The following is a 21,415-nucleotide window of genomic DNA, read 5'->3' on the forward strand; positions in this document are numbered from 1 at the left end:
TAGATTGTTTGTGCAGGGGGTAAATGTCTCCACTGCAAACTCTCCAATAGATTTCAAATACTGAAACTATCTAAACTATCATAAAGATATGTGACTTATGATTATTAACAGTGCACATTTCTGAGGTAAACAACCCCACACACTCTATAGCATATATTATTAATATCTTTTTCAGTTGCAAACATTCATCAAGCTCTTCTTCTAAATTTTTATCATTATACTCAATAATTCACTGCAAGAAATGTGTATTCTCTGATTCTTTTTTAAAAATAGAACTATCGAGGGCTAGACATGACACATTGCCTGTGGCCCCTGGTCACAACACTGGGGTCACTAGAAATGCAGAACCTGCGGCTGGGGTGGCCACTTGCCTTGGAGCCAGACAGATTGAAACTGATTTAAGTTGCTGCAAGTTGGAATGATAAAATAACAGGTTAGAATTACTCATGTTTTAACATTATTATAATTTAATAAAAGTCAAACAATCAAATCAAACACTTCAACTATTAGATCAAATATTTAAAATACATTCTAGTGTTTCCAGTATTTAAGTAACTTTGCAGTGATGCACAAAAAGGAAAATTCCTGGAACTTTCTTTTTTCTTTTCAATTTGCTGCTTTTTTTCACACAGTCTTTGCATTGCTATCACGCAAGGCTCTGTCTGCCTCGTCCAGCATCGTTGCTGGGGCTTTAGCATTGATACCGCACCGGTAATGGCCTCTTCCAGCATAACTCCCGAATCAGCCACCAACCTCTGCCAGCATCACTAATGTGGCGGTAACATCACTACCATGGCAACCCCCGGCTTTGCCCAGCATAGCTGTTGTGGCATTACCATCGATATCACGGCATTAGCAGCGATATCGGGTCAACCTCCGTCCTTGCACAACAACTCTACTGCGGTGACTGCCAGCCTTACTGATTTCTAGACATTTTCAGACAGTGACCTAATCAACTTTATATTGTATATAAAATAAGTGAGTAATTACAGCATTATTTTCTGCCATTTGTTAATTTCTCTGTGATTAGAAACCCCAGCAGTGTCCAAGTCCTCTGTAGGTGGTACCATCCATAGTGACTGACTCACCAGGGCAAACTCATGTGATACCCTGCCATCAGGAGGCAGTTTCGCACCAAACCCCAGCGCAGGGAACATCTTATCACTGTCGTAGTCCTGAATGATCTCCCCCACTGCTCTCAGAGCCATGGCATAGGCATTGAGCTGGTACGGGTTCATGTAGTGGAGAGAGGTAGGCTGTGAAGGGTTGCCTGGCCACAAATAGAAAAGGACACAAACAAAACAAAAGCCTGATCCATTGCACTTTAGATAATGAGCACTCGCTTCATGTTTTCCTGACTCACTCATATAAGTGATCTTACGTGTGGGCGGTGCATTAAAGAAGATGAACATGATTTGATGTCATCTCTGGGTATTTTTTTGTTTGTTTTCATGCCAGTTAACTATTCAAAAGCTATTAGCATGCTTTTTATAGCGAACACTATGTGTCTGAAGTTTGAAGAGCCAATTTCTGGAGAAGTCTGCAGCAGTCTGGTATAGAAGCAGGGCAAAGTTACACACAGCGCATTGAGGATGCATCAAAAAGACTTACAAAGACTTATCACCACATAAAATCATCGGATGAAAGCGTTTAATTATAACATAATCTTCCAGGAAGATAAGCTCACCATTTGATGCAGTGAAATCGATTGCCACCGTGAAATTAATCTGAGTGCTGCAAAAGAATACAAAGTGACAGAATAGATCAGACCTTTTGCTATTGATAACAGCTAATTAACATAAAATGAGTAATACCCACTAAAATAAGCCTTTTTTGCAAGAAATAAAAGAAATGGAGGAATTTAAGGGACTCCATTTCATGGCCATGCACTGTACAGAGAGTCTGGGCTTAAAACGTTTCCTTCATTTTGCTATGGGTTGGTAAAAAAAGAAAGAAAATGCATTATTCATGCATTTCATGTGTGCTAAATTTAGAGACGTACACCAGCCACTGTGAATACTAAGTATCGTTATAGATGCTTGTCCAAATAGGATTCTTCAAGTGTTTGTTCTCCGGCTTAAGCAGCAGGCCTTGTGTTATGAATGTTACTCAGTCTCAGCATAGACAGCGCTATTTTTAGCTGAAGTTATTACGGTGCCTCTAATGTAGCATGGCCCCTTGTCAGTGAGTGGACAAGGTAAGGCAGAGAGGGGGGGCAGGGCACTTTCCATGCGTATTAAAGCCTCCTTTCTAGAACAACTGCCGTCCCTAGCTGGATGTAATCAACGTGACCATGCACACTGCTAACAGAAGCGTTTTGGAAAGCATGCGGCAAATACACATACTGTATATTCTCGGTACAACTGCGTGCACCAAACTGTGACATCTGTGCCCTGACAGTTCAACACAAATACAAGTACCGTTACACTCCTAGTACTGAGAGTTGGTCATGTCACCAAAGATGCATGCATTGGCAAGAAAACACAACGCACACACACACACACACATACATACATGCACAGACCGTGATTTGCACAAGATCTGCCATATCTGATATATGTAAGGCTCACCCTCCTTTAATATAGTCCAAGAAAGTGACTTCAACATCTATGAGGCATGACAGCAGGGTCACCTGTTGAGATGGAAGTTTGGTAACACTTCCTATTTACAGTCCTCAAAGACACCATTACACTTTCAATAAGCAATGCATACCTGCATCATAAACATCATATAAATATTCATAACTGCTGTGATGATGCCACTCACTGAGGACAAAGAGCACCTAGTCATATAAGAAGTGAGCTACATGATCATTTATGAATGTTAATACACAGCTTATGAAGGCTTTGTGCATTGCTTATGAAGATATAATGTAGGACCTTCAATAAGAAGTCTTACCAATAATGACATTTGTTAGAACGTACAAGTATTCTGCCTCCGTTGTCAGCCATTCTAGCTCTTCTTTGAAAGAATAAAAGAGAAGCACAGTTCAAGAATGTACTCACGGTTCCTGAATTGAGGTATTTTTTCTTCTTCTTCTTTTTCTTCATGTTTAGTACCTGAAGAAAAACACCTGCTGTTCACTGCACAGGGATTTATAGAGCAGAACAAGACTTTGCCATCTGAGTGAGACTAATAATGGCCAGGGTGCATGAACATGGCCACGTGAAATGGAAAAGCAATGAGCAGCAGCTGCAAAAGCTGAAGGCTGGTATAAATCGCTAAGAGCAATGCTGGATAAATCTCCTGGCACAGATTGACAGGGCAGTGATAGGCCACCGGTTCGTCCTTGTGGCATGCAGTGCCCTTGACCCTGAGCTGCTCAGGGGAGACTAGTGTACACACTGCGAGCTTATCTGATGTAGGTAAACCGATTTACGCTCTTGCCATTCCGCACTTATAAGAAATTCTAAAACAACGGCTGAGGTGCCGCAAGGAGGCAATCAGTCACAACAAGTGATAAGATGGAAAAGAGATTGGTGGGGAAAGAGGGAGAGAGAGTTGTTTCTTCTAAAATCAGGTATAAAAAGGGTATAAAAATATTCTGCTTTTATTGGAATAACTGTCTCAATTGTCCAGGGAGAGCTGACTACTAGATTTTGGTGCATTGCTGTGAGAATCTCAATGAAATAAGTGACAAGAGGGCATTGAATGATCACTACCCCACCTCATCCCCAACTCCTTAAATCGGCAATACTTCTCTATAGCGAATAGACAAGCTGTATGCATTTGCGCATCTGTGTCAGAAATGGGCAGGACTTAAAATAGCTGAGTGCATTCATTAGAAGGGGTGTCCACAAGTACTTGGACATGTAGTGTATATAGACAATAGATAATCACACATTGTCTTCAAACCTCTTGAGTTGTTTCTTGCTTGTGTGGTTTCTGACACTGTATGGCATACTATTCTATACTGTACACAATGCTAAGTGTATTAGTTCCATATATTGTTGACAATATTAGCTTGGTAGCGGCAGTGATGAGCTTTTAAATACGCTTTAGCTATGTCTTGGTTAGTTTAATACATTCAGGGGAGATTTGGCCAAAACCTGGATGTTTACATAAAGGCATGTACCTTTACTTATTCCACTCCCATGTGAAGCATTTTTCAGAGCCTGGCATTCGTGTGCATCTACACACCTTCTCTCTCCCTCTGTGTCTGTGGGGTTATATATATGTGTGTGGGTGTGTGTGCGAAACTGATATGAAAGGCTAAAGAGAAAGAAAGAAAAAGTATAGCATAAAGTACAGCATGAAAGCAAAGAGAACTTCTTCTGTGGATACATACTATATATATATGTATAGCTTGATTCCTTTGTGTGTGCGTGCATGTACATAGCCGATGGAACCGAGTAAATCCATACAGTGACTGCCTATGGAAATCTGTGTTCTTCTAACCAATATTATTTTTACTACATGCATCATTAATGTACAAATATTCATGCTTATTTGTGTTAATTCCAATCTGTAGTTTAGAACAACTGATTGGTTGGAAAATGTTCTATATGTGCTGATATTTGTGACAACAGCACAGCCTTTTAACAACAAAACTGTATCACTCCAGAGTTATTTCCCGTCAAACCAAACCATCTCTATGAATGGAGAGAGACCAAAATATGATAAGCTCTTTTCTTTGAAAGACGGGACTTTATCTATAAATATCTGCAAAACGCCATGTTGACCGTTGAACTCCCATTCATATTTCAACCAGTTATCTTGCATTGCGTAAAAGACCAGTACATTAACCAGTACATTAACAAACACGCATTAACAAACCAAGTCGACCCTGGTGTTATGGAATCGTTATTGTTGCAGAGAACTACATTTATATATTTGTGATATTAAAGCATAATCAGTATGAAATTCAGGGCTTCTTCATTTATTTTTATTTATTTATTAAAGCTGTTGAATAAAATTAATAGACCACTCAAGACTGTGATTATATTCGCAATAACACACTCTCTCACTTGTTCTATTACTTAATTAATAGCTGTCTAAGACTTCTGTGCATACTATATATGTGTCCCTGTCTGTATTAATGCAGAAATGTGTGACTCACCTCCCACACGTTGAACTGAGATTGTCCTTTGGACAGCTCCCTATAGCTAGTCTTGAACTCTCCAATGTAGTCGTGCCTATAGAAATACACTCATTAGCATACAGTACCATCACTCCATCTTTAATTATATGCTTGTTATATGTGTGTGAGAAATCGTACCCTCCATCTCTGTCCCAGTCATACACTTCAATCTTTATTGCTCTGTAAAAATGGTTCATTTAGACAGATGTTACACATTCAAATGAATTTAAAAATGACAATAATCATTTGAATTGTTGGGGTTAGCAACATAAAGTGCAGCAGTTATGGAATGAAGTTATGAACCCACCTGTCATAGTCTCCATTACACAGGGCTCTAACAGGGATTTTGAAGGCCTGCCACACAGGATCCAGAGTGTTCTTCACCACTTCAGTCTTATGGCAAATGGTGTATCTGTTCAACATCATCCAGAAGAGTGACTCACAAACTGTTCTGCTGGGCTGAATCTCGATGATTAACATTTCATACTGAATCCCCCTGTTCTAACCCAGACCATGCTGGAGATCCCCACTCAGATTCTTTGCTGTGTATTTTAGCCAGTTAATAGGATTGAAAGAAAACCAGTTGTTGAAACTCACGTTCCATCTTCGTTGCTGCGATAAAAGACAAGGAATGGGTCGGACTTGCCAAAGAAATCCTTCTTGTCCAATTTGTTTCCACAAAACTGCAGCAAAACCGACTCCTAACATAAAGAACATAAACAGCTGCAGTGTCCCGAGGCCTTGGCTCTCTCAGCATGTGTGCAAGCGTGTTTGTGTGCATTCAAGCATGTTGTGCATTCATTATTCAACGGAAAAGGTTTTATGGAAACCACAGAGGCACAGACCCAGCACATTACAGCTGTGAAAAGTGACTGAATTAAGAGAGGAAAATGAAGGAGAAAAAGAAAAATAAGTACAAAAAGAAGAAGAAGAAGGAAAGGGGGAAGAAGATTGAGAAGAAAAAAATTGAAGAAGAGTAATGATGGAGAAGAAACAAGAAAAAAAAAGAAGAAATGAGAGAAAGAAGAATGAGAACAAAAATAAAGAGCGAGGAGAAGGAGAAGACAAACAACAAGAAAAAGAACATGCAGTATAAGAAAGAGGAGGTGAAGAAGAAGAAAAAAAGGAAAGAAGAAAGGAAAACAAGAAAAACACAAAAAAAAACCAGAATGACAAAAAATAAACAAAAGAAGAAGAAGAAGAAGAAGATGATGATTAAGAAGAAAAAGAATTAGTAGAAAAAGTGGGAGCAGAGAAGAAGAAGAAGAGGAAAAGGAAGAAGGAGAAGTAGAAGTAATAGAAGAAGAAGAAGAAGAAGAAGAAGAAGAAGAAGAAGAAGGGGAGCAGAGAAGTAGTAGAAGAAGAAGAAGACAAAGAAGAAGACGAAGAAGAAGATAAAGAAGAAAAAAAGAAGAGCAAGAAAAAGTAGAGGAAGAAGAAGAAGAGAAAGAAGAAGAAGAAGAATTAGAAGAAGAGGAAGAGGAAGAAAAAGAAGAAAAAAAAGAAGAAGAAGAAGTAGAAGAAGAAGAAGAGGAAGAAGAAGATAAAGAAGAAAAAAAGAAGAGCAAGAAAAAGTAGAGGAAGAAGAAGAAGAAGTAGAAGAAGAAGAAGAGGAAGAAGAAGATAAAGAAGAAAAAAAGAAGAGCAAGAAAAAGTAGAGGAAGAAGAAGAGAAAGAAAAAGAAGAAGAATTAGAAGAAGAGGAAGAGGAAGAAAAAGAGGAAGAAGAGGAAGAAGAAGAAAAAAGAAGAAGAAGAAGAAAAAGAAGAAGAAGAAGAAAAAGAAGAAGAAGAAGAAGAAGAGGAAGAAGAAGAAGGAAAAGAAGAAGGAGACAAAAAGGAAGAGGAAGAAAAAGAGGAAGAAGAGGAAGAGGAAGAAGAAGAAGAAAAAGAAGAAGAAAATGAAGAAGAGGAAGAAGAAGAGGAAGAAAAAGAGGAAGAAGAAGAAGAAGAAGAGGAAGAAGAAGAAGAAGAGGAAGAAGAAAAGGAAGAGGAAGAAGAAGAAGAGGAAGAGGAAGATATAGGTATAGAAGTATAGGAGGAGAAGGAAAAGTGGATTAAACGAGGGATTACTTACTCTGCAATTTCCAAGCTCTTCTGCTTTTATAATGATGGCTCCACAGTTCTTACCAGGAATGCCACTGTAAAACATTGCAGCGTACAAATAATAAGCATTCTAGCAAAGCTCCGACACCTAGTTTTAAAAATACGTTAAAGCATCATTACCAACATAAACATCATTTCTTTTATTAGAAACCAGCACTAGAAATGTTACACTCAAAACATCCACTGTAATACAACAGCATGATCTGGTCAAGACTGGACATCACAGCTACAGACTGACTGTCTGAGTGACTAGTGACAAAATCTTGGCAGAAACGGAGGAAGAAAGGAAGAAAGGATTGTGAAGACCACACAGCAAGACACAAACTGATGCCTTAGTTATGCTTTAGCTTAAATTGTTGTTTTCAATTGCTGTAAGTAGCTCAGTGTACTGTCACATTGACGATGAAATGGATGTAGACAGAAATCAATGGTTAATTGAAGCAAGTCCTTTAATCTGGTTTGAATACAAACCCCTTTGGTGCAGGGAGAGAGGCACTTAAATTAACTCACAAAACACATACTGCATACAGCCCTCAAAGAGAGAGAGAGAGAGAGAGAGAGAGAGAATGAAAGATGTGTTGACTCAACCTAACTTGTGATTATAATATAAAATGACTGATAAAAAATGACTGATAAAAAAATTATAAACAGGTCCACCACCAAAAACTGCAGCACACTCGGTACCAAAAGGGTTATTTGGAGTGGTTTGGGTTCCCTAAAGAACCTTTCAACTGATAATTGTTATTAGAGTTATATTTAAAAATTAGATGAGAGTGTGAAAACTTTGACGGGATATAAAGGCTCCCTAAATGTTATAGAAACTTTGTTATGTGGAGGTTCTTTAAATTGTAAACATTTCAGACATTTCATCCACTGAAAGGTTCCAGAAAGAATGGGAGCTAAAAATGTTTATTATACAATGTTATGCCAAAGAACCACACATTTAAGATTCTGTATAGTCTGCAAATGTGTGTATAGACTTTGAGATATGACTAAATGACTGGATGAATAAATGGACATGGTCAGAATATGTTTGCACCATCTTAAATGAAAAAAGATTTTAAACCAATGTGTTCTGATAACATGTATGCAAAAGAATTGTAAAAAAAAATAAAAATCAAGGTACTCGGTAACATACCTTAAACAAAGTATTTGGTATTTAAACAATGCTATCAAAACTGTGTAAAAAATATTTATTCAGCATTTTACACACTGCACTGTGCTAACTTCTGTTAAACAGGCCTAAAAGATGAAGTTGGTCAGTGTTCAAGCACTGTGGACATTTACAATATACTCAAAGCGGTAGAGTATGATTTAAAGACATATTTTAATGGATCGGTTATCAGTTATTTTAATCCAGCTCTAGATCCAGTTCTTTGTTTGAACAGCACACCTCTGGCGTTCTCAATATGCCATTAACGAACATGAGTCATGAGTGTCCTCAGAAGGTAAAAAAAAAAACTGGAACTTCTTTACAGTGGACCATATCCTAAAAACACAAAATAATATTTGAAATGATATAAAACTATCCAGCGAGTGTATGTGTTATCAGAGAGAGAGCGGCACACCTTTCTTCATCTTTAAACGAGCACTGAACAGCGCATTTTCAAAAACAACATACAAAATATCAGTACAGAGTGTGCACCACTATACGACCCTATCACAAATAGATACTGATACTGGTAGCTGAAGGATACTGGTCAGGAAGGTCAGTCAGATTGGAAAAGAACAAATTTAACACACTACAAAATGGTTAAATAGTTAATAGTGTGTTTAAAAAGTACATAGAATTAACATTGTCATAGTTAATATTAATAGTAATTAGCAGAGTATTCTACCAAAACTTTCTGTTTGTGTAATTTATATAAAAAAAGACTGTCATCAGCTTTTGATATCAGCTAAATAACCTGATCACAATTTCAAAAATATTAGCTGGATAATATTATATATATAATCCATCTTGTGTACCAGACCAGTGGCACACCCTCCTACCACTGCTACCTGTTTAATGACCATGTTAAAACTTAAATGGACTCGTAACTATCTGCCACTATTATTATCACTATCATTAACTATCTGTTGTATCTGTTTTGTAATTTTCTATCATTAATGTTCAAATAGTTCTGACCAGAGGAGGATGGGTCGGGTCCCCCTTGTGAGTCTTGGTTCCTCCCAAGGTTTCTTCCTCCAGCTCTGAGGGAGTTTTTCCTTGCCACTGTCGCCGTTGGCTGCTCACTGGGGGTCTTTGATCCTTCATGTCTTACGTTATTTCTTTTTTGTCTGTCTTTTACTAATTACTGATTATGTAAAGCTGCTTTGTGATGACAACAGTTGTAAAAAGCACTATACAAATAAATTTGACTTGACTTGACTTGTAACTGTACGACTACAAAGTAACTGAAACAGTGATCAATGATCAGATAAATGAATAAAATAATGAACAACTGAAAGACTGACTGACTGACTGACTGAATGAATGAATGAATACATGTGACATACCCCCACAGTGCATGGTGTGCATTCAGCTTTTACTGATGTGTGAATGAACAGAACAGGTGATTTCTGACCCAGGAGGGTGAATGAGTGGGTTTTATACAATGTGTGTTATTAATAAATGAACATGTTAAGGCTATGCTGACTGAATGAATGTGTGTATTCAGGGAGCATTCAGGATACTGTGCTGCTGAATGAAGCCATCTCCAGTTATATAATACTCTAGGAGAGGCACATTCTTACATCATCATCTAGCGGTGCCCAATGTGTCACTGTACACTAAGTCTATAATTCATTCATGTATGTAGACGCAGCGCCTTAGGAACACATACACACACACACACACACACACAAAGGCTCAAGCACATGGAACGTGCACACATGCTCCGATGCACAATTGCATGTATAAGCATCAACACACACAAAAAAGAATGAGGACACGTTACTAAATTTGAGGTGCAACCTGTGTTAGGCTTGTATTGAGGTTAACTCTCTCTCTCTGTGTGTTCATCAGGGACAGGTATGATGGAGTGTGGAATAGAGAGAAGGGGTGACAGTTGTGGAATTAGTAAGCCATACTCACATGAGGGGTCGCTCCATGCGACTACCTGGTGAACCAACCACCTCTCCCAAAGTACAGTACATCTGGCCCAAGAAGTCCTGAAGATGCACACACACACACACACACACACACACACACATTATACAGTGTCAGGAGGTCTTACATATATGTTTTATGTACAGTACTGATTACAACTAAATTAAATAGAACAAATAAACATATACACAGTAAAAAGTAAAAAAAGGAATGTATTTAAAGTAGTTATGTAGGCAGATTTCCTGGTTATAAGAACACAGCTTTGGGTAGCTCACCTAATTTAATTTAATTAAGCACTGATTAGCCACACTAGGAACAGGTTAAGAACTACAAATAATGCATCTTTAAGGAGCGCTTGGGAAATGGTTAAATATATTGACACACTTTAAATCACTACTTTTTGTATTAATGTGTGTGGTTATTCTAATATTTGTGTGCGTTTGAGCTAATAAATGCAGTGTTAACATTGGCTGTGTTGATCCTGATTAGCGCTTTGTATTAGCAAAAAACCTGATGATGCAATATATGTATCATAATATAAGGGTTATGGCTCAATATACTGCACTAGATTATATATTTTGCTTTTTAAGAAAAACTGTCATAGTATAAAAAACACCATCATATGTATAAAATGTAGTAAATTGAGTAAAAAAGTTTTTTTTTTGATGAAGTTAGAGTACAAGACGAACAGGGTTTAAACACAACACAAAATGAACCAGAGTCTGACAGCAATCTTCAGAATCGATACAGTGTTGCAAAACACAGTATTGTAATACTTCAATACACTGATATTTTCTTACACCCCTACTCCTGATATGCAGCTGTTTTTTAGCAGGGTCATGAAAGAGTCAAGTAAGACAGTAGGTGTTCAATCAGTTATATGAGCAGCTCAAGGTCTCACCCATGACCTAGAGTAAAGACATGAGAGAACATCTGCAGCATGTTGCAACGCTGGACAGAGCTATGTTGCAAAACATAATCTTGCAAATCCTTCGAGATAGTGATATTTACTAATACACCTCTACTCATGATATTGTTGGTCATTCCTGTTCCTGTACATATATTCAATATCATGGATATGATTTATGATGTTGATGATGATTTTGCATATGTGTAAATACACTGCATAGTGTGTTTGTGTGTGTGTGTGTGCCTGTGTGTGTGTGTGTGTGTGTGTGTGTCTGCCACAAGCTTGGTCTCCAGAGAAGGATGTCATGGCTGATCTGGTCACCCAACAGCTCAGAAAAACATTTTGTCAGAAGTTCTCAGCTGACAGATCAGCTAGATCTGTGCTCCTCAGGCTTTAAAGAATGTTTCATCAGAGCTCTCTTAACCATATCATGTCAGGAACAGCAGTTTTGGCTAAATTTCCTCTTTCACTTTTCTGCCACATCTCCTAAATAAGTAAAACACACTATCATGTTTTTTTTTTACAGTCTGGCTTCAGTGCAGAGACTCTATCCTGCGAGCCTTTAGTCCATAAATGCTTGTAATCCACTCAAACGCATTTTCAAGATCTTCTCCAAGCTTTATTTGGAATCTATTTTGGTGCCTTCACAGGCCATGCCACTGGCCACTTAAAATATTAGCGACAAAAATTCAGTATTAGTCTGTAATAGCTTTGGTGCCAACATGTTCTGCTTCTTGTGAAGTGAGCAGACAGCTCCTAAAATGAACAGGAAAGCTGATCGATAGCTGTTGTATTTTAATCCTGATTGTTATTCCACACCAACCTACCATAGTACACACATCACGTCTTACATTCAAATACCAGCAGCCTCAGTCTCTCTACTGATGACCACTTCAGGCATTGATTAAAGAAGAGGTCATCGATTTCTACGCCAGAAGGCTTTTTGGAACATTTGGTGAAATTTGTCTAATATTCCAGCTGTTGTCAATAAAACACCAATCAACCATAACATTAACAACATCTAATCTTGTTTCTATATTCATTGTCCATTACATCAGCACTTTGTAGTTCCATCTGTTTCTAAGCACACTTTTTGTTAGCCTCCTTTCACCCTGTTCTTTAATGGTCAGAACCCCACAGGACTGACCACCACAGAGCAGCTATTATTTAGGTGGTGGGTTATTCTCAGCACTGCAGTAACACTGACATGGTGGAGGTGTGTTGGCATGTGTTGTGCTGGTAAGAGTGGATGAGACACAGTAGTGCTGTCCACTCACTGTCCATTCTTTTAAACACCTTGTAGATGTAAAGTCAGAGACAGAAGCTTGTCTATTGCAGCACAGTTTGTGTTGGTCCTCTAGTCCTTCATAGTGGTCGCAGGATGCTGTTGGCTGCATATTTCTGGTTGACCATTCTCAGTCCAGCTGTGACGCTGAGGTGTTTAAAAACTGCTGTGCCTGATGCACTCATATCAGCGCAACACACCCCACCATGTATGTGTCACTGCAGTGCTGAGAATGATCCAGCACCCAAATAATACCTCAGTGGTGGTCCTGTGGGGTCCTGATCAATTGAAGAACATGGTGAAAAGAGACTAAGAAAGTATGTAAAGAAACAGATGGACTACAGTCTGTAATTACAGAACTACAGAGTGCTCCTGTATGGTCAGTGAATATGATATAATAAACAATGCATGTAGAAACAAGGATTGTGTTAAGGATGGTATTAATGATATGGCTGATCGGTGTATGTTTAAATAAAAAATAAATGAACAAGACACAATGATGTAGGCCACCAACATTCATAACACAACATGCTGTTTTTTCAGGTGACCAGCATACCAGCAGTGTCAGGTACGACACTAAGTGTTCAATCAGTTATATGAGCAGCTCAAGGTCTCACCCATGACCTAGAGCAAAGACATGAGTGAACATCTGCAGCATGTTGCAACGCTGGACAGAGCTATGGAAGTTGAAGGGCGGTAAGACTGACATTGACGTCTGCTAGACAGGTAGGCTAAATATTCTGCCTGTTACATTTCATTAAAAACTGTGCAGTTGATGTAGCTAGCTAGCATAGTTGCCTGCAGATATAGCTACGAAAATAATAGTAGCTTGTCTAAGGCCAACATGAGCTCTGGCCTCTGAGACTCAGCCCAACATGGACAACAATAGCTAGCTAATTAGCTGTATTGATATCCAAAGCCAATTATAACTAATGTAGCATCAGCATTCTGGTCTTCTAACCTAGGCTGGAGGGCAGACTTTGGAGGAAACGCTAAAGACTGCAGATGCACGCTCAGTCACTCACTAAGCACTTAATTAGGAACACTATACTAGTAGTAGTAGTATACTGAGTAGGACCTATATTAGCTTTTACATGCTTTTTACAATCTCTCTGTCAACTACATCCCAAATGTTTTCTTTTGGATTCAGATCTAGTGACTGGGAAGACTACTGAAGAAAATTGACCTCACTGTTATATTCAGAAGAACAGTCTTGGTGGTATTCATCAATCATTTTTTAATTTTTCCGATCAGAGGAAGATGGGTCCCCCTTATGAGTCTTGGTTCCTTCCAAGGTTTCTTACTCAAGCTCTGAGGGAGTTTTTCCTTGCCACTGTTGCCTTTGGGTTGCTCACTGAGGGTTATTATGTTTGTTTTATGATTTGCTGATCCCTTGTGCTATTACTGATTCCTGTAAAGCTGCTTTGTGACAACGCCAGTTCTAAAGAGCTATACAAATACATCTGAATTTGGAAACATCATTACACAACCTCCACTAGCCTGGATTGTTGACACAAGGCAGGTTGGGTCCATGGATTTTTACTGTCAAGATTTATCAGATCAGGCTACATTTTTTTGGTGAGCCTGTGCCCACTGCATCCTCAGCTTTCTGTTCTTGCCTGACAGAATTGGTACCAGACATGGTCTTCTGCTTTTGTAGCCCATCCACCTCAAGGTTAGACATGTTGTGCATTCTGAGATGTATTTTTCTTCAACACAATTGTACAGATAGGTTGTATAGTAGTTACTGTAGTCTTTCTGCCAGCACCAACCAGAGTGGCCATTCTTTATTGACCTTAACAAGGCGTTTCTGCAGAACTGCCTTTCACTGGATGTGTTTTCTTTATTGCACCATATTGAGTAAGCTCAAGAGACGTTTGCGCTGGAAATCCCAGGAGATCAGCAGTTGTAGATATAATAATACATAATGCCCGCCTGGAGCCAACAATGTCATCTTCAAACTCCCACAACTGGCTGATTAGATAATTGCATAAATGAGCAGGTGGCCTGCTCTTCTTAAGAAAGTGCTTGGTGAGTGCATAACAGCAGAATGCCTAAACCCTAAGATTCTTTTCACTGCGTCTGCTCCTGCAGAACAGTGCAGAGTGTTGGGATACACTCTACTGCAGATAACTAAAGTCAGTGACCCTAAAGGGCTACACTTCCCACAGCGCATAGAGGCGACGAGAGATAGCCCTGATTCTGTGTCACTGTCATTTGGCTGCAGAAGAAGCAGCTTGATTATGGCGGTGTTGCTTTTCCATCTTCCATCACACAATATAACACAAGTGTGTTATTTACAAAAAGACTTTACAAGGTTGAGTGACCCTCCGTCAGCAAATGGCATTCCCTCTCTGGCAGAGAGAGACCACAGCCCTCAGTTGTCAGGGTCCTCAGAGTCTTATGCCAAGGCGCTAGGGCTGTTTTTAGTTTTCGGTTGCGGTTAAAAAATGAGGAATTGATGAAAGTCAAAATCGTTCTTGATCAATTGTTTAGGTGTAGTGAGAAAAAAAAATGAAGTGACCTCTATTTCTGATCCCATCAAGTCTAGAGCTCTGAGGCACTGTTCATGTGCAGCCAGTGACTGCACAGTTTCCATCGTGGACAAATCAGCCACAGACAAACACACACCCACACATATACACACTTGCAAAGTGTAAGCCACCATCACTCACTTACATGTTTGGACAGGTTTTCACTCTTTGAGTCGAGGTCGTACCTGGAGGGGAAGATAAGAAACTCAGTCAAGTCCGGAACATTCTCACCCAGTCCACCAGCATCACACACAGCACTCTCCCCCTCAGCTACTGTCAGTGCACTCTCCCCATCCCCAACCCAAGCACTGTAACACTGACAGAAAATACACAGCCTTCGCCAAGCCTTGCAAAATTCTTTGACTTATAACATTCCTTATGGAAATTCTGGCCTTTTCCATCGTTCCGTGGTACCGGGCTGGAAAAGGTAAACACTAAATCGATTTGCCAGTTTATTAGATCTACTTACCTTGTGCCTACACTCATTGGCCATTTTACTATGTGCACCTTCTATATAAGTGAACTTTGTGGGTGTACATCATCCACCCTCCACCCTTTCCATGAAAGGAGATGGATCAACATGGGACCACTGCTGACAAAATCTTTATACTGTGTATATTTACTCGCCATACACCTACCACCAAACACCCACCTTCTTGGAACACCTTGCTGTTGTACAGAAACTATAGCTCATTTTTATGCACCATTTATGTCAGTCATTTTTTTGCCCTTTCTCAGTGGTCAGGTTCTGAATACAGGACTGCTGCTCGCTGGATATTTTTGGATGGTGGACTATTCTCAACCCAGCAGTGTTGCGCCTAATATAGCATCACTACACACTCTAAAATGTCACTAACTGTTGATATCACTGCTGTACTAAGAACAGTTTGCCACCCAAGTAATATCTGGACAGCAATGGCCTCACATTGGCTTTGTCAAATGTTTGGACACAATGTGATCCTGAATATTTGAGACATACAGTTACTTCAGTACTTTTTGTCCTTAGTATATCTATCCTATATTCACCTCTATACTACTACGCTATACTGTCTTTTGGTAGAGAGCTAACACAAGCCGCGTGACTGGGAGGAGGCAGGGTTACTGTATATGTGCACCTAATGAAACAATAGCCCTGCCTCTTCTTAGTCACACTGCAGCTATGCAGGATGTAGTTAAAGCTTCTCATGTTTTCTAAAGCATTCACTGAAAAATCGCAATTTTGAAAAAAAAGTCAATTGTATGTTACTAGATTTTTTTTGCTAATAGAATTGTATTGGAGCTAACATTCACTGAATATATGCATTAAATACAGCTGTTTAATGTCATGACTGTCAACAACTACATATATGGCTGTATAGATACAAAAGAACAAAGTAGTCAGTGTTTACAGCAATACACTGACATCTATGCTGTTATATGCTAAAGACCTTGAGCCACTTACTACACTTGACTATGTTTATTTTGTGGACACCTAACCATGAAGGCCTTCTTTATTCTTATTATATTGTAATATTTTTTACAGAGGTCAAAAACCTTTAAAAAATATTTAAATCTTCAAATCTTTAAAGTGCACCAATATAGGAAGTGTAGCTCAATACAGTATCCAGAGACTGTGGGGTAGCAGTTTACAGTGTGATTGGGTATGGTTTTGTATCTAAGAGCTTTTTGAAAAGTAATAATTGAAACAGAAAACTGATACAGAAAGAGGAGCTACTAGCAAGGCTATTTTTCCCCATACAGCAGTGAGCCTATACATTTTTTTTTCACTTTCTCTGGCTTTTCTTGCCCTATTCTGAAGCTGTCATGCTGGTGTGCTGACTCAAACAGGGCTCCTGAAGGGAAATGAGCACATGAGTAGGTATTTTTAACCGCAGACACAGAGACCCCAGCTCTATACACTCATACATTATCACAACAAACTCAAACCCATATGCTCCCATAGACCGCTGTGTAATTGCCCTTACCTAATGACTGGACTGCATCCTGTACTGTATGATAGTGTGTGTGTGTGTGTGTGTGTGTGTGTGGACATGCACGTGATTACAGGAAAGGTGTGAGTAAAGGCTCATGTTAAATTATGCATAGTGCTCAGTCTATTTTCTTTCTTTTTGTGAGAAATGAGGCACAATAAACTCACAAATACCAGTAATGTCTGTCAGCAATATTTCCATTTGTGGAAAACAGACATAACAGTATATTTTATCAGGCCTACTGAGCAAAGCAAGTCTGCAGGTGTGAAAAAGCATGTCTGCCATATCTGAAGTGTTACAGAATTGTGACACAAAGATAAGCAGAGTTCGCGCAAACAAGAGAGGAGCAAGCAAATGAGCGTACATAAAACTGCACTGTAACTGCACTGTCTCTGAGCACCTCTACATGTGTGCCTCCACTGTCAAGCCGTAATTATCGTGTCTAAACGTGGATGTCATAGTGAAAGAGTAGGGGTGTATCAGTGCATGTGTTTAAATCAAACCCTTATAGTAGGACACAGCTGTACAGGGAATACACAGTGCACGGTCAGCTATGGACAATGCGTCTCCAAGTCATAAATAATAAGGGGTAGTGTGCAAATTATGCAGTGTACTAGGTAAAAGACACCTGTAACCTGCACACCTGTCTGTTCAAAATCAACAAAAATAAACCTAGGGTCTCTTTATGCCTTTAAAGGGAGAGGTTTGTTATTTTTTCCCCACTGTACAGAACTCATACTGAGCAGTGGGGTCCAAACCATGGTGTTAATCGAATAGTGCCTTTTGTGTGCTGTTACACCCCTATGAAAAAGCACAGAGCTTGATTATATGAGTGACTCAGGGCAAAGGCACATGTGCCTAATGTTCTATTCAACACTGTCAGACTCGCTCCCTCCTGCATGCTTCAGTGCACTGCTGGCGTCACACATACAGCTATATATATATATATATATATATATATATATATATATATATATATATATATATCACACACATATATGTATATATATATATATATATATATATATATATATATATATGTGAGCGGCATCCCACAAACATACATGCACCACTGCTGCACAGCCACCACACTGCACCACACTGTGCACACTGGAATACACACACGTCACACACAGAATGAATGTGATAAGAAGTGATTTAATGTGTGTATCTGTTAGCTTAACCATATCTGTATCTGTAACCAAAGCTGTTTAATGAAGCCCAGCATAGCTGCAGCCATATCTCAACACCTTGTTTGGTTAATCAATGTTAATTTAAGTTAAATCATGTGAGCTGCTGCTGGTGGAGTTCTTGCAAGAACAGCCCCTACCTGGTCATGTTGGCAGTAGTTTTCTCTTGTAAATTATTTTCCAGACAATGAAATAGCTGATTTATAATTGTATTGATATATTTAAAATCTCTTCCCAGACTGATGATACCACTCACTTCAACAATCAAGAGCAAATCAAAAATTGACTCAGTACAGTAATATTACCAGACTTCTCACAAATATGGCTCTAGTTAAGCAGCATTGTGTAGTTCTCGTGAGTGCTGTCCTGCCCATTTTGCCCAAGCTTTAGCCCAAAGTAGAAACAATAGAGACACTGCTCTCCATTTTAGAGGCTAGCGGAGCATTGACATGATTTTGAAGATGTTATATTAAGGTTCAAATTCTACATATTGCTGCTTTAAGTTATTATACATATGGGGGTGTGGTTACTTTTCCCTCACAGGAAAACTGCATGTCTATTAATTACATTTTTCAAATGATTTTCTTTTTTTGATTTCTTCAGTTTTATGTGTTTATAACCCTCTCTCCCTCCCTCTCCCTCTCTCAGGGTTCTAATTTTCCACATAACTTTATATAATCTGAATTCTACCAAATGGCAATAATGCCATTTTGAGAATTAATCTGAGGATACAGATTTACATGAAGGATCCCTCTCTCTCTCTCTCTCTCTCTCTATATATATATATATATATATATATATATATATATATATATACACATGCTATATGTGTAATGCACTGTACATGCAGAGAGAGAGATACTAAATATTGTGTGTGTGTGTTTGTAGAATGAAGGCTGGTGACAGAAGTGAATAATGCATTAATATAATTCCTGGGGTGCTGTATATAATTTGCTGTGAAAGCAAACAAGCCTTAACCTAACAAATGTGGGTGTGTGATTTCACATGTGCTGATGCATCAAGATGTCTGGAATATTCCTGGGGATAAACACCTATTGTTCACAGTTATTCTCCCATTCTATTCCCTCGGTAAATATGTGGGGTATATGCATATACATGAAAATATGTCATATTAACACATTTTTTACATTATTACATTACATCATGTCACATTACTTTAAATCTGTACACGCAAACGTACAAATATACACTGCTTATACTCACAAGTCAAAGCGTAGATTCTGCCTCTCCTCAAAGAAATAATCCAGGATAAACTTTCGCACGAAGTCTGGGTTCAGAGTGTTGTCGATGACCTCTGTTCTCCCGAACTACTCCAAAAAGACACCAAACATAAAGCAAAGGGTTACCACTATGTTATCAACAAGAAAACATCAGTACACAACTTGACTAGACACAGCACCACAGTTCTGGGCAATACACACTATATGGACAAAAGTATTGGGACACCTACCCATTCACTGTTTCTTCTGAAGGGTATTAAAAAGAGTTTATCCTGTTATTGATGGAGTAACTATTTCTACTGTCCACTGAAGACTTTCTACTTGATTTTGGAGCACTGCTGTGAGGATCTGCTTGCATTCAGCGACAACAGCGTTTGTGTTCAGGATTTTGGATGATCACCACCCCACCTCACCCCCAACTCGCCAATGCATCCCAAAAGTACTGGATGAAGCTCTTTCATTCCAGAGAACACAGTTCCACTGCTCCACAGCTCAATGCTGGCGGACTTTATACCCCTCTAGCTCACTCCTGGCATTAGGCATGGTGCCAACAGGTTCATGTTCATCTGCCCCTGAGAGTCCTATTTTATCTGCAATACTTCTCTATGTGTGTGCATTTGCACATCTCATCTGTGTCAGGAATGGGTGCACCTCAAAGTAGCTGAATGCATTCATTAGAAGGGGTGTCCACAAACATTTGGCCATATAGTATATGTGTCTACAACTTCTATTCTGGCCTATGCATGCAGTTATCTTGTTGGAGTGAGGTTTAATAGAAGTGCTAAAGTTAGCTTTTCAGCACTCGGCTGCAGTAAGCATTTAATCACTGTTAGATAAATGATGAGGCAGGTAGTTTTGGGATTCACACACACATACACTCACCTCTCGCCACTCCCTGGATGCCACCGTTTGAGTGTACAGCACACATACTGAAGGAATGCAAGACAAAAAGAATGTGAGCAGACAGAAGAAGGCCAGGCTAATCCTGAGTGCAGAGAGGTGGTATTTTTAGTGTTTGTCTATCATCGCACTGATGAGACCAAACACTAATTATGCAAATCAATAATCAGCATGTGTATTCAGGATGTGGCTGTGCAAATCTGCATAGCTTAGATCGGAAAAGGAAAATAGTTCATCGCTGCTCGTTCTGTCACACAGGGACAGTAAAATCAATTGCGAACGAACTTCAAGAGTCATTAAAAATAGACAATATATATATATTTCATATCTGTTTCACTGATATTGCATCTAAATAGAACACAAATGAGCCTTTCAAGGATCTGTAGATTTACTACAGCTTTTAAATAAGCAGAAATGACACTAGGCTACACATACACACACATACTCATGCCAATTCAGATCAAGCTGCTCACAGCTTCTCTCTTGCTCTGCCCATCTGCTTGGCTGTCCTTCTATCAGGGAGCTTCTAAAAATATTTCTAATTAAAAAAAAAAAAAAAAAAAAAAAGCATTATCATATTCCAAGTATGTGATAATCCTTCACCTGCATGATGGGATGGGACCCCCGAGAGCTGTAAGATTACAATACATTGCTCTGTAAGCTATTGTCTGGCTGGGAAGAGGAGATTGTGTCTGTGTGTGTGTGTTTGTGTGTGTGTGTGTGAGCCTCAGCTGTCTAAACATACACTTTCATTCAGTGCAACTGAGTGTGTGAATATGTCAGACTCCTGGTCACTTTCCTAAAACGAGTACACACAGTCAAAATCTTTGTTACAGTTTTGGCACCGCAATAAATCTGAGCTTTCAGATCATTTTTACCAAGATCTTAGACCATAATCAGCTTGGGCAATGGCTTTTTCACAATCATCATTAGGAAAGGTCAGGTGATGCCAATTTCAAAGCATTATAGATACTCTGGCCATCTAAGAAGCTGCATAGCACTCTGAACATGAAAACAACTGATACCCAGGAGAAGCAGGAGAAGGCTATAAGAAGACAGCAAAGCAGTTTCTGGTTGCTGTTTTCTCAGTTTAAAATGTAATTAAGAAAT

At 39.0% G+C, this 21,415-nt stretch overlaps 1 protein-coding gene across 1 annotated transcript in view; it reads right to left on the minus strand.

Moving 5' to 3' along the window:
- Positions 1-21,415, minus strand: part of cpne8 (copine VIII) — a 48,635-nt gene that overhangs the window by 7,964 nt on the left and 19,256 nt on the right. The window contains exons 3-15 of the mRNA XM_072673670.1: positions 20,288-20,334; positions 19,389-19,492; positions 15,150-15,189; positions 10,261-10,337; positions 7,156-7,219; positions 5,678-5,781; positions 5,388-5,492; positions 5,219-5,260; positions 5,060-5,135; positions 3,006-3,059; positions 2,571-2,632; positions 1,688-1,734; positions 1,089-1,270 (exon numbers count right to left, since the gene is read on the minus strand). Coding sequence (XP_072529771.1) covers positions 1,089-1,270; positions 1,688-1,734; positions 2,571-2,632; positions 3,006-3,059; positions 5,060-5,135; positions 5,219-5,260; positions 5,388-5,492; positions 5,678-5,781; positions 7,156-7,219; positions 10,261-10,337; positions 15,150-15,189; positions 19,389-19,492; positions 20,288-20,334 — 1,004 coding nt within the window. The remainder of the gene's footprint in view (positions 1-1,088; positions 1,271-1,687; positions 1,735-2,570; positions 2,633-3,005; positions 3,060-5,059; positions 5,136-5,218; positions 5,261-5,387; positions 5,493-5,677; positions 5,782-7,155; positions 7,220-10,260; positions 10,338-15,149; positions 15,190-19,388; positions 19,493-20,287; positions 20,335-21,415) is intronic.

The sequence above is a fragment of the Salminus brasiliensis genome, chromosome 2 (genome assembly GCF_030463535.1).
Source record: "Salminus brasiliensis chromosome 2, fSalBra1.hap2, whole genome shotgun sequence".
In the NCBI taxonomy this organism is placed as follows: Eukaryota; Metazoa; Chordata; class Actinopteri; order Characiformes; family Bryconidae; genus Salminus; species Salminus brasiliensis.